At 43.4% G+C, this 13,568-nt stretch overlaps 1 protein-coding gene across 5 annotated transcripts in view; it reads left to right on the top strand.

Annotated features, from left to right (window-relative positions):
- The window catches only part of zgc:86598 (STKc_CK2_alpha domain-containing protein), a 79,118-nt gene extending 66,023 nt beyond the window's left edge, over positions 1–13,095 (top strand). For all 5 annotated transcript variants that reach the window (XM_048612890.1, XM_048612895.1, XM_048612908.1 and 2 more), the window contains 2 exons: positions 5,441–5,530; positions 12,313–13,095. In XM_048612890.1, coding sequence (XP_048468847.1) covers positions 5,441–5,530; positions 12,313–12,428 — 206 coding nt within the window. In that variant the 3' untranslated portion in view covers positions 12,429–13,095. The remainder of the gene's footprint in view (positions 1–5,440; positions 5,531–12,312) is intronic.
- The last annotated feature ends 473 nt before the right edge of the window (positions 13,096–13,568 follow it).

Below are 13,568 nucleotides of genomic sequence, written 5' to 3'. Positions count from 1 at the left end.
GGCCCATCATGTCTGCACCATCTCTCTGAGCATGTTACTCAGTGCTATTTTCCTGCTGTCTCCCCGTTGCCTGTTGAACCCCTTTCTGAAAGTGTTGATTGAACCCGCCTCTACTACACTCTAAGGCAGAGCATTCCAGACCTTCACCACTCAGTGTGACAAAGCTTTTGTTCATCGCTTTTGCTTTCTTTAACCAATTATATTAAACCTGTGCCCCTTCCTGCGTTATTTTGGCATGAATGGGAACAGTTTCTGTCCAATCTGTTCTACCCAGCCGCCGACGATTTTAAATTATTTGATTAAATCTCCTCTGCTAGGAGAACAGTCCGGACTTCTCCCATATAAATCGACCAGTGAAATTCCTCATCCCTGGAGCCATTTTCATAAATCTCTGCTGCTCCTTCTCCAAAGTGTTTATGTCCTTGCTAAAGTGCAGCACCCAGCACTGGATACTACTCGGTTGAGGGCTGAGCAGTGTCTGATATAAATTTAATATAGCTGCCTTTCTCTTGGACTCTGTGTCTCTATTAATAAAGTCTAGGTTATTGTGTGCTTTGCTAATCACTAGTCCTGCCACCTTTTAATGACTTAATCAGACAAGTACTGATCGCTGTGCCCCCTGCACACCCATTACAAACCGAGATCCGTGGAGCTGGATTAGGTCCTTTATCCCTTCATATCTGCTCTGCCATTTCATAAGATCATGGCTGATCTCATTAGTCAGAGCTCTACTTTCTGTCTGCCCAATGCGACCCTTCGCTCATTCATCTGTTAAAAATCTGTCCAACTCAGCCTTGAATTTATTCAGTTACCAAATTGGGACAGTGTAGAAGGCCATACAGTTCATTATACTTTCCAAATGAGCAGACACTTAAGAGTGTACGAATTAGGACCAAGAGTAGCCCATACCTTCCCTTGAGCGAGCTCCACCATTCAGTAAAATCCTGATTGATCTGAATATTTTGCATTCCTGCCCATCCTGACCTTTCACCCTTTGCTTATCAATAATCTATCTGCCTCAGTCATCAGAATATTGAAAGACTAAATAAATGTGAGGTACTGCATTTTGGCAAGGCAAACCAGGGCAGGACTCGTACAGTTAATGGTAGGGCCCTGGGGAGTGTTGCTGAACAAAGAGACCTAAGGGTACAGGTACATAGTTCCTTAAAAATGGAGTTGCAGATAGACAGGGAAGTGAACAAGGCATTTGGCACGCTTGACTTTGTTGATCAGAACATCGAGTATAGGAGTTGGAATGTCATGTTGTGGCTATGCAAGGCATTGGTGAGGCCCCTTTTAGAATACTGCTTACAAATCTGGTCGATCTTCCATAGAAAGAATGTTGTTAAACTTGAGAGGGTGCATAAAATATTTACAAGGATGTTGCCAGGACTGGAGGGTTTGAATTATAGCAAGAGGTCGAGGAGGCTGGGGCTTTTTACCCTGGCACGTCAGAGGCTGAGGGGTGACCTTATAGACATTTTATAAAATCATGAGGGGCATGGCTATTCACCCTATCCAAGGTCTTTTCCCTGGGGTGGGGGGGAAGTCCAAAACTAGAGGGCATAGGTTTAAGGTGAGAGGGGCAAACGGACTTAAGGGGCAACTTTTTCACACAGAGGGTGGTGTGTGTATGGAATGACCTGCCAGAGGAAGTGGTCAAGGCTGGTACAATTACAACATTTTAAAGAGCATCTGGATGGGTACATGACTAGGAAGGGTGATATGAGCCAAATGCTGGCAAATGGGACCTGGTCAGATTGGGATGTCTGGTTGGTGTGGGTGAATTGGACAGAAGGGTACTGTATAACTCTATGACTGTACCACCAGTGTATTTTTGAGCTTTAGAATTATAGACACACAAATATGTAGAAAATAGGAGCAGCAGTAAGCCATTCGACCTTTCGAGCCTGCTCTGAGATACAATATGATCAAAGCTGATAATCCTACTCCGAACGCTGTTCACGTTTTCTCCCTTTAGCCCTAACAATTACATCTGACTCTTCCTTGAAAACATTCAATGTTTTGGCATCAACTGCGTTCTGTGGCAGAGAATTCCACAGGCTCACCAAGACAAATTTCTCCTCATCCCAGTCCTAAATGGCCTACTTTGTATCCCTAGACTGTGGTCCCCTCACTGTGGTCCTCCTAGTCATCGGGAGCATCCTCCTTGTATTCACCCTGTCTAGTCCTGTTAGAATTTTATGTTTCTATCAAATACCCCGTCATTCATCCAAACTCCAGTGAACATAGTCTGAGCTGATCTAGTCTCTCTTTGTACATCAGTCCTACCATCCCAGGAAACAGTCTAGTAAACATCTGCTTCACCCCCTCCATAGGCAGAACTATCCTCAGATAAGGAGATCAGAACCGCACATAGTACTCCCGGTGTGGTCTCACTAAGACATCCCTGGTCCCGTACTCGAATCCTCAACATACCATTTGCTGCCTTAACTGCCAACTGTAATTGCATGTTTATCTTCAACAAATGGTTGTATAAAGACATGGAGGGGTCGCTGTATTTTCCCTCTTTCCCAATCTGTCACCATTCTGATAATCCACCTTTCTGTTTTTACCGTCAAAGTGGATAATGTCACATTTATCCATGTTATACTGCACCTGCCATGTATTTGCTCACTCACTCAACTTATCCAAATTTTACTGAAGCATTTCTGCATCCTCCTCACAGCTCACCCTCCCAGCCAGGTTTGTGTCAAGTGCAAACATGCAGATATTACATTTAGGTCCTTCACCTAAACCATTAATATATTGTACCCTTTTTTACAATTTATCAACAGAAATGCAAATACCAACTTCCATTATTTCTTTTGTTTAAAGCAGGAACTTCTCTCATTATAACTCACAGACTAGAAAAATAAAAGTTATCTTTCAACCTGCTGAGTCTAATGTATCATTTGCAGACTGTGCTCTATGTAGGGCAGATGGTGTTTGTGCAGTTAAGTAAATTGGTGGTTTGGAGGTTTGTGCGCTCGCTCTCTCCAACACCACAGCTTCCGATGTGTACATGCCTGCCAAATGTGTTCAGTGCCTTCCCGAGCAAATGTTTTTCATTTTTGTTATTAGAACATAGAACTGTACAGCACAGGAGCAGACCCTTCGGCCTACCATGTCTGTGCCAACCATGATGCCCATCTAAACTAGTCCCATGTGCCTGCACATGGTCCGTATCCCTCTATTCTCTGCCTGTTCATACATCTGTCAAAATGTCTTTACAAAATCCTGACGAAGGGTTTCGGCCCAAAACATTTACTTTCCTGCTTCTTGGATGCTGTCTGACCTTCTGTGCTTTTCCAGCTTCACGTGTATTGACTCAAGCTTCCAGCAAATGCAGTCATTACTGTCTCCAAAATGTCTCTTTAAACTTTGCTAACATATCTGCGTCTACCACATTCCCTGGCAGCGTGTTTGAGGTGCCTACCTCTGTCTGTGTTTTAAAAAAACTTTCCTCGCATATCTCCTTTAAACTTTTCCCTTCAAATAGAGTCCGACTATCCACCCTATCCACGCCCTTCATAATTTTGAAAACTTCTTTCAGGTCACCTTTCAGCCTTTGACACTGTAGCATAAACCTCTAGCCTCCTGTTATAGCTAATACACTCCAATACAAGCAACATCCTGGTAAACCTCTTCAGCACTCTCTCCAAAGCCTCCACATCCTTCAGGTAGTGAGACAACCAGAAATGCGTACATACTCTAAATGTGGCCTGACCAAAGTTTTATGCAGCTGCAACATGCCTTGCCAATTTTTACATTCAGTGCCCTGACCAATGAAGGTAAGCATGCTGCATGCCTTCTGTACCACCTTATCCACTTATGTTGCCACTTTCAGGGAGCTATGGACTTGCACTCCAAGATCCCTCGTGCATCTGACCTCCTAAGCCACAGTCTCCCAGGAGTCAGTGGGGTGTTTGCCCTCTTCAGGGAGGCTTTAGAGAAATCCCTAAAAGCACTTCCACTGTCCTCCTGGGAGTCTCTTGCCATGATCAAGCTCCAAGTTGAGCAGTTGCTTCAGGAGTTTGGTGTCAGACACATGAACTGCACGTCACTCCTGGGGAGCTGGTTTGGAGTTTATTTGTACACCACTGTTGGGTGAATTGGCTTCGAACAGGATACTGCTATTGGGCCATCTTTCTTGTCACTGGATTTAGAGGATCTGATGAATACACGGCTGGTACTCCTGTGCTTTGAAATGCCTGCTGTAGATTGTCCAAATCTCTGTACAATCAGACGAATGCAGAAGGTCTATCCCCATAAATTGCCAGCTCCTCATAATCCTTTAGCCTGTGACTAATTTAAAGTCTGTCATCTCCTTAAATTTGTTACATATCTACTGCATTCTATGGTAATGAATTCCACAGATTCATGACCTTTTCAGAGAAGTCATTACTCCTCTGTTTTGTATCTGTTACCCTTTATCCTAAAGCTATGACTGCTTGTTTTAGATCGCCCCACATGAGGAACCATCATCTTTGTCTACTTTGTCAATCCCCTTTTGCATCTTTATACACCTCAAATAGATCTCCTCTCATTCTTCTAAACTCTAGTGACCATGGGCCTAAACAGCTTATCATCATTTAACTTCCTCATTTACACCTTGTCAATGCTTGCCAGAAATTCTGAGTAGAACACAACTCTTTAACAAAAACCAAAATTGCCCCTGTTCCAAGGAAGGGACACTGGATTCAATGTTAACTCTGCTTTCTCTTCACAGATGCTGCCAGACCTGCTGAGTTTTGATTTTTAGCAATTTTGGTTTTTGTTTCACATTCCCAGCAACCATAGTTTTTTTGTTTTATTTCTTTATTGTCTAACACTGTACAAAAAGTGGTGATGCTGGCTATTGACTTTTATTTTTCTTTATTCGTTAACGGGATGAGGACATCACTGGCTAGGCAGCATTTATTGTCCATCCCTAATTGCCCAGAGGGCAGTTCAGAGTCAACCACATTAATGTGGGTCTAGAGTCACACGTAGGTCAGACCAGGTAAGGATGGCAGTTTCCTTCCCTAAAGGACATTAGTGAACCAGGTGGGTTTTTCCCGACAATCAGCATGGTCATCATTAGATTGTTAATTCCAGTTTTTTTTTAATTCAATTCAAATTCCACCATCTGCCATGGCGGGATTTGAACCCAGGTTCCCAGAACATTATCCGGGTCTCTGGATTAACAGTCAAGCGATAATACCACTAGGCCATCGCCTCCCCTGACAGTGTCAGACTGAGATCGATTGATTTGTTTTTGCTTCATGGTGTGTGAAGGGCTGTAGAACAGAGGCACACGGATAGAATCAAGTTGTAGATCATCCATGATCTCGTTGAATGGAGGGGCATGCTCAACGGTGCTGAGTGTGCAGTCTTTTGCTGCTCATGGAGACAGGAAATGTTTGTTGTGTTTAATTTAAATCTGTCTCCTCCACAGATCCAGTCGTGAAAGATCAGGTGCGAATGGGTTCCACAGCGAGTATGTCGTCCAGTAGCACCCCAGTCAGCTCTGCCAGTCTGATATCAGGTAAGCACATTCACCCATTGATTTTGAAAAGTGAGAAGATTTACAGGGGCAAACGTGCTATAGTGGTTTACGTCACTGGACAGAGATCCATGCTAATGCTATGGGGACAGTACCTTCCAACTCTTGGTCTGTAGATTAGCCCTTCAAGTGTCAATCTGAGATGAGTTTTAAATGTGGTGAGGGTTTCTGCCTCCAGCACCCATTGGCCGTGAACTTCAGATCTCCGTCATCCTCTGGGTGAGAACTTTCTCCTCCAATCCCCTTGAATCATTCTTACCAATTACTTCAAATCTATGGACCCTGGTTATTGACTTCACTACTAATGAAAATAAACTTTCCTATCCTTTCTATCTAAACCCCTAAGTTCTATATACAACCTCCTCTGTTCCAAACAAAACAAATCCAACACATCCAATCTTACCCCATCGCTAAAATTATCAGTTCTTGCAATATCGTCTAAATCCTTTCTGTGCACTTACAGATGTGTATACATATGTGATCACATCTTTCATATAACCAACATTATATGCCGTACTCTAGCTGTGGTCTAACGACTGTTTCTTTATGCAGCTCGAGCATAACTTTCTGCTGTTGCACTTGAGACCTTGTGCAAAAAAGCAAAGTATCTCTTAAACCACCTGCTCTCAGTACTCCAAGTGGGGTTTAACCAGGGTGTTGTATAGCTGCAGTGTAACTTCTGCATCCTTGTACTCTTACCCCTAGATAGAAAGGCCAGCATTCCATTAGCTTTCATGATTGTTTGTGACATGTTAAAGATCTACACACCTGAACTCTCAAATCTTTGCAGACTTCACTGTATTTAACTTCATACCATCTGGAAAGTACCCTGATCTATCTTTTTTCAGACCAAAATGAATAAACTTTTACTTGATTATATTGAACTCTATCTCCCACAGTTTTGCCCAAAAGGATATTGATAGACTGTCATCTACACTGTCTACAATGCTGCCTGACTGAAAGCATTAGCAAATTTGAATATATGACTTTCTATCCTGTTATCCAATTTGTTAATAGAAAATGTGAATAATTGAGGCCTGAATACAGATCCTCGTGGGACACAACTGGTCACATCTTGCCAATTTGAGAACCTGCCCATTACTTTGTCATCTGCCACTCAATCAATTTCCCAGCCATGTCAGTAATTTGCTCTCAAATCCATGGGCAAGTGTTCAGTTACCCCATCCTTGATTATAGAACAATTTCCCCACCACAGATGTTATGCTAACTGCTGGTCCATAATTCCTTGGTTTTCCTCTTTCGTACTTATTGAAAAGCAGAGTAATGTGCAATTCTCCAGTCCAGAGAGTTGACTCCGCTATCTAGGGAAGTCTGAAAGGTTATAGTTAGAGCGTCCACAATGTGCTCCCCTTCTTTGTTTAACATCCTCGATGGAAATCATCAGGTCCTGGGAATTTCTCATTCTTTAATTCTATTCATTTCCTTGTTACTGATGTTTTACTTACGTTGATCTGGAGGAAGGTTTAGATGGTCTGATTAGCAAGTTTGCAGATGACACTAAGATTGGTGGAGAAGCAGATAGTGAAGGGACTGTCAGAGAATGCAGTAGAATATAGATAGATTGGAGAGTTGGGCGGAGAAATGGCAGATGGAGTTCAATCCAGGCAAATGCGAGGTGATGCATTTTGGAAGATCCAATTTAAGAGCGAACTTTGTGGTAAATGGAAAAGCCCTGGGGAAAATTGATGCACAAAGAGATCTGGGTGTTCAGGTCCATTGTACCCTGAAGGTGGCAACGCAGGTGGATAGAGTGGTCAAGAAGGCATACGGCATGCTTTCACTCATCGGACGGGGTATTGAGTACAAGAGTTGGCAGGTCATGTTACAGTTGTGTAGGACTTTACTTCGACCACATTTGGAATACTGTGTACAGTTCTGGTCGCCACATTACCAAAACGATGTGGATGCTTTGGAGAGGGTGCAGAGGAGGTTCACCAGGATGTTGCCTGGTATGGAGGACGCTAGCTATGAAGAGAGGTTGAGTAGATTAGGATTATTTACATTAGAAAGACGGAGGTTGAGGGGGGACCTGATTGAGGTCTACAAAATCATGAGAGGTATAGACAGGGTGGATAGCAAGAAGCTTTTTCCCAGAGTGGGGGCCTCAATTACTAGGGGTCATGATTTCAAGGTGAGAGGGGAAAAGTTTAAGGGAGATATGTATGGAATGTTCTTTACGCAGAGGGTGGTGGGTGCCTGGAACGCGTTGCCAGCGGAGTTGGTACAGGCAGGCACGATAGCGTCATTTAAGATGTATCTAGACAGATACATGAATGGGCAGGGAGCAGAGGGATACAGATCCTTGGAAAATAAAAGGCTTGGAGGGCTGAAGGGCTTGTTCCTGTGCTGTAATTTTCTTTGTTCTTTGTTCTTTGTTCTTAATTTCACTTAGTCCCTGTCCCCAATCCACTATTAATTTCCATGGGACTTCCAGTGAGATATCCTCAGTTTCTGCTGTAAATACTGAGGCAAAGTCATTGTTCAACATGTCTGCCATTTCCCCATAGTCACTGACAATCTCCCCACTTTCAGGCTTTAGTAGGTCAACATTGCTTCTGACCACCTGCTTTCCTTTTTATGGAACTATAAAATTTCTTCTTAGTGATTTTGCTGTCCCTGGCAAGCTTCCTTTCATAATTCCTTTTAGGAGCTCTTGTAAGTTGCTTTATGGCCCTTGCCTGGTCTCTGTATCTTTCCCATTCAGTAGGATCAGTGCTGTTTTCTGCATTTTTTTAAAAAATCTGTTTTAGTTTTATGCTGCCCCTTATCCCTTTAATTGTCTGTAGCTGTTTTTTATTCAGTGAAATGGAGCTTTTCCCTCTAACTGTTATTGTGTTGTATTAAATCTTGCTTTAAACATCCTCCACTTTCCTTCAGTTGTTTTGCCCAGTAGCAGATTTTCGCATCTTGTTACAGACAGCCTCATCTAAATCTAAAACTCTTGTAGCTGATTCATATGTTTCACTTTCAAATGCTATATTAAACTTGATCAGGTTATGATTGCTATTTGATCAATGTTCATGCATAATTAGGTTACTAGCTTATCACTAAATCCAACATTGCTTGTCTCTTTATTGCATCCAGGACACATTGCTGTTGGAAACTATCGTAAACAAATTGCAGAAATTCACGACCTTTCTGACAAGTGCTTGTCTGTCTCTCCCAATCTATGTTAAAGTTAATATCCTCCATTAATATTACCCTGGCTTTGCTACACATTTGCTTAATTTCTGCAATGATACAGTCTAGTACTCTGAGCTGCTACCAGGGGTTCTGTATGCCACCTATTACAGTTTTAGATTCTTTACTGTCCCTCAGTTCCACAAATATGGTCTCTACTGAATGCTTTGCCCTCATCATGTCCTCCCTCACCACTGAAGCAATTTTGTTTCTAATCAGTAAGAACACTCCACCCCTCTGCCATTTTCCCTGCCCATCCTGGTATATTTAGTTCCCATTTCCTGACCATCCTGTGGCCATGTCTCAGTAATGGCTACTATCTCATAATCTCCAATTTGAATTTGTGCCTACAGCTCATTTCATTTATTCCATATGCTCTGTGTATTTGTATAGCAAATCCTTATTTGGCCAGACACTGTAACCTGTCCCTCAGCACTGGTGCTTTATTCACCTGTTTATTATTTCTCTTTTCCAGTTTAATCAATACACTTCTTATAGGTTTTCCATTACCTGCTGTACCTGTAGTAAGAGTCCTGGCTGTTTCTCTGCTCTCTGTCATGTCACTTGATTTTGAAACTGTATTGACTTTCTTAAGCTCCTGCCACCTCCATTTACTAGTTTAAATTTTGACCACCCGTTTTTTATTCATTTGTGGGATATGGGTGTCGCTGGCTGGTCAGCATTTATTTATACAGTTGCCCTCGAAAAGGTGGTGGTGAGCTGCCTTCTTGAATCACTGCAGTTCACCAGCTGTAGATTGACCCACAATGCCATTATTTAGCCCCATTCTGCTGGGACATTGGTCCCAGATCGGTTCAGGTGAAGCTCATCCCAGTTTTTCAGTTCCCTCCTGTCCCGATAACAATGCCACTGCCCCACAAAATAAACTTCTGCTTCCCACACCACTCCTTTAGCCACACATTTACTTCCCTAATTTCCATACCTCTCTGCCAATTTGCACATAGATTGGGTAATAATCCAGAGATTATAACCCTTCAGGTCCTGTTCTTTAATTTTGTACCTAATTCCTGATAATGCAGAAACTCTTCCCTATGTCATTGGGTCACAACATGGATCACAACAACTGGATCCTCCCCTCCCACTCCAATATCATCTCAAGCCAGTTTAAAAACTCCCTTACCATCACAGGCAGTACACCATGTGGGACTCTCGATCCTACTCGCAAATGATGCTCTTTGTCCCTTTACTTATTGAGTTCGCTACCATTAACATTTTTTTTTTGATCTCCCCACTTGAATGGCCTCCTGTCCTACCATGCCGTGCTCAGTGTGACCATCCTCCCTCCAGTACTTGCCCTCATCTGCACAGGGAACAAGTATCTCATTCATATCGGCCAAGCTCAAGGGCTGAGGCTCCTGCAGCACTACCTCTGGATCCCTCTACCTACCTCCCTCACAGTCAGACTCTCCTGTTCCTGATCACTGCTAAAATTTGAAGTACTTAACTTCAAAGGTGATTGCTGCCTGAAACACAGCATTCAGGTAACTGTCCCCCTGCCTGATGTGTTGCAGTGTTCGAAGCTCAGACTTCAGCTTGTCAGCTCCGAGCTGGAGTTCCTCAGGCAGCCAGCACTTGCTGCAGGTATGGTCTCTGTGAACCACAATGGGGTCCAACAGCTCCCACATCATGCAGGTACAACACATGGTCTGAACCTGCACCTCTGAATTATTTAATTAGTTTTTAATTTACATTTTTAAATTTCCTACTCGTCTCTAGTTTTTAATCTGTAAAATATTTCTCTGATTTACCTCCAGTCTGAAAGCAACTAAAGTTTCTAGTTCCAAACAGCTGTCATATAATTCATGGAATGATCCTGATGCAAGCCGTATGTGTGCTGGCTGTTAGAAGGAGGTATTCAATTAAACCCTGTCCCCTGCCCATTCCTTACAGCGTCCCTAGCTTGTACTGCTCCAGCGAAAAGTTTCTAGTTTCTGCTTTTGAAAGTTTCTATTGAAGCAGCTTCCTGTGCCCTTTCAGGCCGTGCATTCCAAATCACAAAAACTTACTGCAACAAAAAAAATTCTTCTCTCGCTTGCTGTTTTGCCAGCTGAGTAAAATCCCCTCGAGTTACCTGCCTTCCTGTGGGTGAAGATATTTTATTTCTTATTTATTCCATTAAACGTCCTCAGACAAAACATTGAACAAACATGATTCAGCCCTGTAATACATGCTGTCTCTCCCTGTTCAGTTCATATTTATTGAACAGGTCAGCTAGTGAGTTGCTCATGACAAATGTTAGGCAATGACATTAGTCTCATTGGTGTCACCTTGCCCAGTTTCTCTTTCTGACCCTTCATCATGACTCGCTGCCAGACCTATCTGTGTCACTGCATGAACCTGTGTCGCATTTATAAAATAGCAGAACATCCCAAGGTGCTTTCCTGAACTCTACTTTCACTCTTCCCACCGTTGTCCCAGCCGGAGAGATGTTTCACGCAGGAGACAGATACAGGGTCACAGTCCAAATCAATAACCTTCAAAGGATTCCTGTCAATTATCCTGTAGGAAAAATATATATTTTCTTCAAACGTATTCCCCAACCTCTCTGTTTCTCTACATGTCCCTGTCACCGTTTTTACCTAAAATCCTGCAATTTGTATCTCTCTTGCCAATAGCCCCGCCACTCTCGGTGCATTACTGATTCTTGGTAGTGTGGATGAGCAGAGAGATCTTGGTGTCCATGTGCATCGATCCCTGAAAGTTGCCACCCAGGTTGATAGCGTTGTTAAGAAGGCGTACAGTATGTTAGGTTTTATTGGTAGAGGGATTGAGTTTCGGAGCCATGAGGTCATGTTGCAGCTGTACAAAACTCTGGTGCGGCCGCACTTGGAGTATTGCGTACAGTTCTGGTCGCCGCATTATAGGAAGGATGTGGAAGCATTGGAAAGGGTGCAGAGGAGATTTACCAGGATGTTGCGTGGTATGGAGGGAAGGTCTTATGAGGAAAGGCTGAGAGACTTGAGGCTGCTTTCGTTAGAGAGAAGAAGGTTAAGAGGTGACTTAATAGAGACATACAAGATGATCAGAGGATTAGATAGGGTGGACAGCGGGAGCCTTATTCCTCGGATGGTGGTGGCTAGCACGAGGGGGCATAGCTTTAAATTGAGGGGTGATAGATATAGGACAGATGTCAGAGGTAGGTTCTTTATTCAGAGAGTAGTAAGAGCGTGGAATGCCCTGCCTGCAAAAGTAGTAGACTCGCCAACTTTAAGGGCATTTAAATGGTCATTAGATAAGCATATGGATGATGATGGAATAGTGTAGGTTAGATGGGCTTCAGATTGGTTTCACAGGTCGGTGCAACATCGAGGGCCGAAGGACCTGTACTGCGCTGTTATGTTCTATGTTCTATGACCCTGTCAATCTCACCAATCTCTGTCTGTGCTCTAAGTTTAATATAAGTTTAACGTGTTGCCAGGGCCGGCCTGCCTGACTGTGTTCTGAGAGCTCTGAAGGTTGCTGTTTTGTCATGGTGCTGAGATTCTTGCCCATAACCTGGCTGTCTTTTTCTCTTGCCTTCTGCTACCCGCCCCCCACTACAGGTATAATCTCGATGCCCACCTCGCAGCCCTTGGGCCCTCTTGCCGGATCGCCAGTCATATCTTCACCCAGCACTTTGGGGCCACCCGTTCCTGCTGCTGCCGGAGCACAGCCTTGACCCTTGACCCTTGGCTCTTGACGTTGCCTGAAGCACTGAGGGCCTTGCCACACCGTCACCATAACCCCTCCTCCCTCCTCCCTCCTCCTCCTCCTGGTCTGTGCATTTCCTGGAGGAGGCAGGAGGCAGGCCAGAGACTAAGCTCCAATTGTTTGTGGATCGTTAACACATTTATTTTTGTTCAGTGCAAAAACAAAATGACAGACACCTGCAAAATGAATACTATTTAGGTTTGCAGACTGTTAATGGCATTGGTTTTCTGTGTAATTAACTGCTGGACTGCAGAGACCTCCTGTCCTGTCCTGTCCTGTCTCGATCAGCAATGTAGCTGCTCTCTTTTTGTGACACTAGGTTTTTAGAATACCTGGCCTCTGTTACTGCAGAGTGCTATGGAGAAAAAAAAAACAAAAAAAAGGTTTATTTTATATGTTCGTTACAACCCAGCCCTGAAACTATTGGTGCGCTTACTGAAACTGATGCTTGAGCAGGACTAGACATTAGTTGAGACTTTACTCCTCCCCACTCTTGAGAGGATCAGTGAGGGGGATTTACAAATGAGCTTCACGGTATTTAAACTCCCTTAAGTGTTATAATGAGAACCTTTCCCTCTACCAGCACCTCTCACCAGTCTAAAGATGATGATAATAAAAGGAATACATTTTTCTGATACTGTGTTGCTGTGAACTGCTTTTTTAAAAATTTACCCTTTCACAGGATGTTGTGGGCATTGTTATCAGCACCAGATTCTATTGCATATCCTTAACTGCCCTGGAGAAGGTGGTGGCGGTGAGCAATCGTTTTGTAAGTCTGTAGTCCGTATGCTGTAGGTAGACCCACAATGCAGTTCAGGAGGGAATTCCAGGATTTTGATCCAGCGACAGTGAAGAAATGGCGATATATTTCTACATCAGAATGTTATGTGGCTTTGGAGGGAGCTCATAAGTGCTGGTGTTCCCACGTATCTGCTGCCCTTGTCCTTCTAGATGGTAGAGGTCACGTGTTTGGAAGGGGCCTTGGTGAATTTCTGAAGTAGATGAGACAGACTGCTACTACTGTGTGTTGGTGGTGAAGTGACCAAATGCTGAAGGTGTGAACAAAGCAGCTGCTTTGTCCTGGATGGTGTGGACCTTTTTAAGATTT

The sequence above is a fragment of the Rhincodon typus genome, chromosome 2, assembly GCF_021869965.1.
Source record: "Rhincodon typus isolate 14 chromosome 2, sRhiTyp1.1, whole genome shotgun sequence".
Taxonomy (NCBI): domain Eukaryota; kingdom Metazoa; phylum Chordata; class Chondrichthyes; order Orectolobiformes; family Rhincodontidae; genus Rhincodon; species Rhincodon typus.
This window is presented reverse-complemented; position numbering and strand designations above follow the sequence as displayed.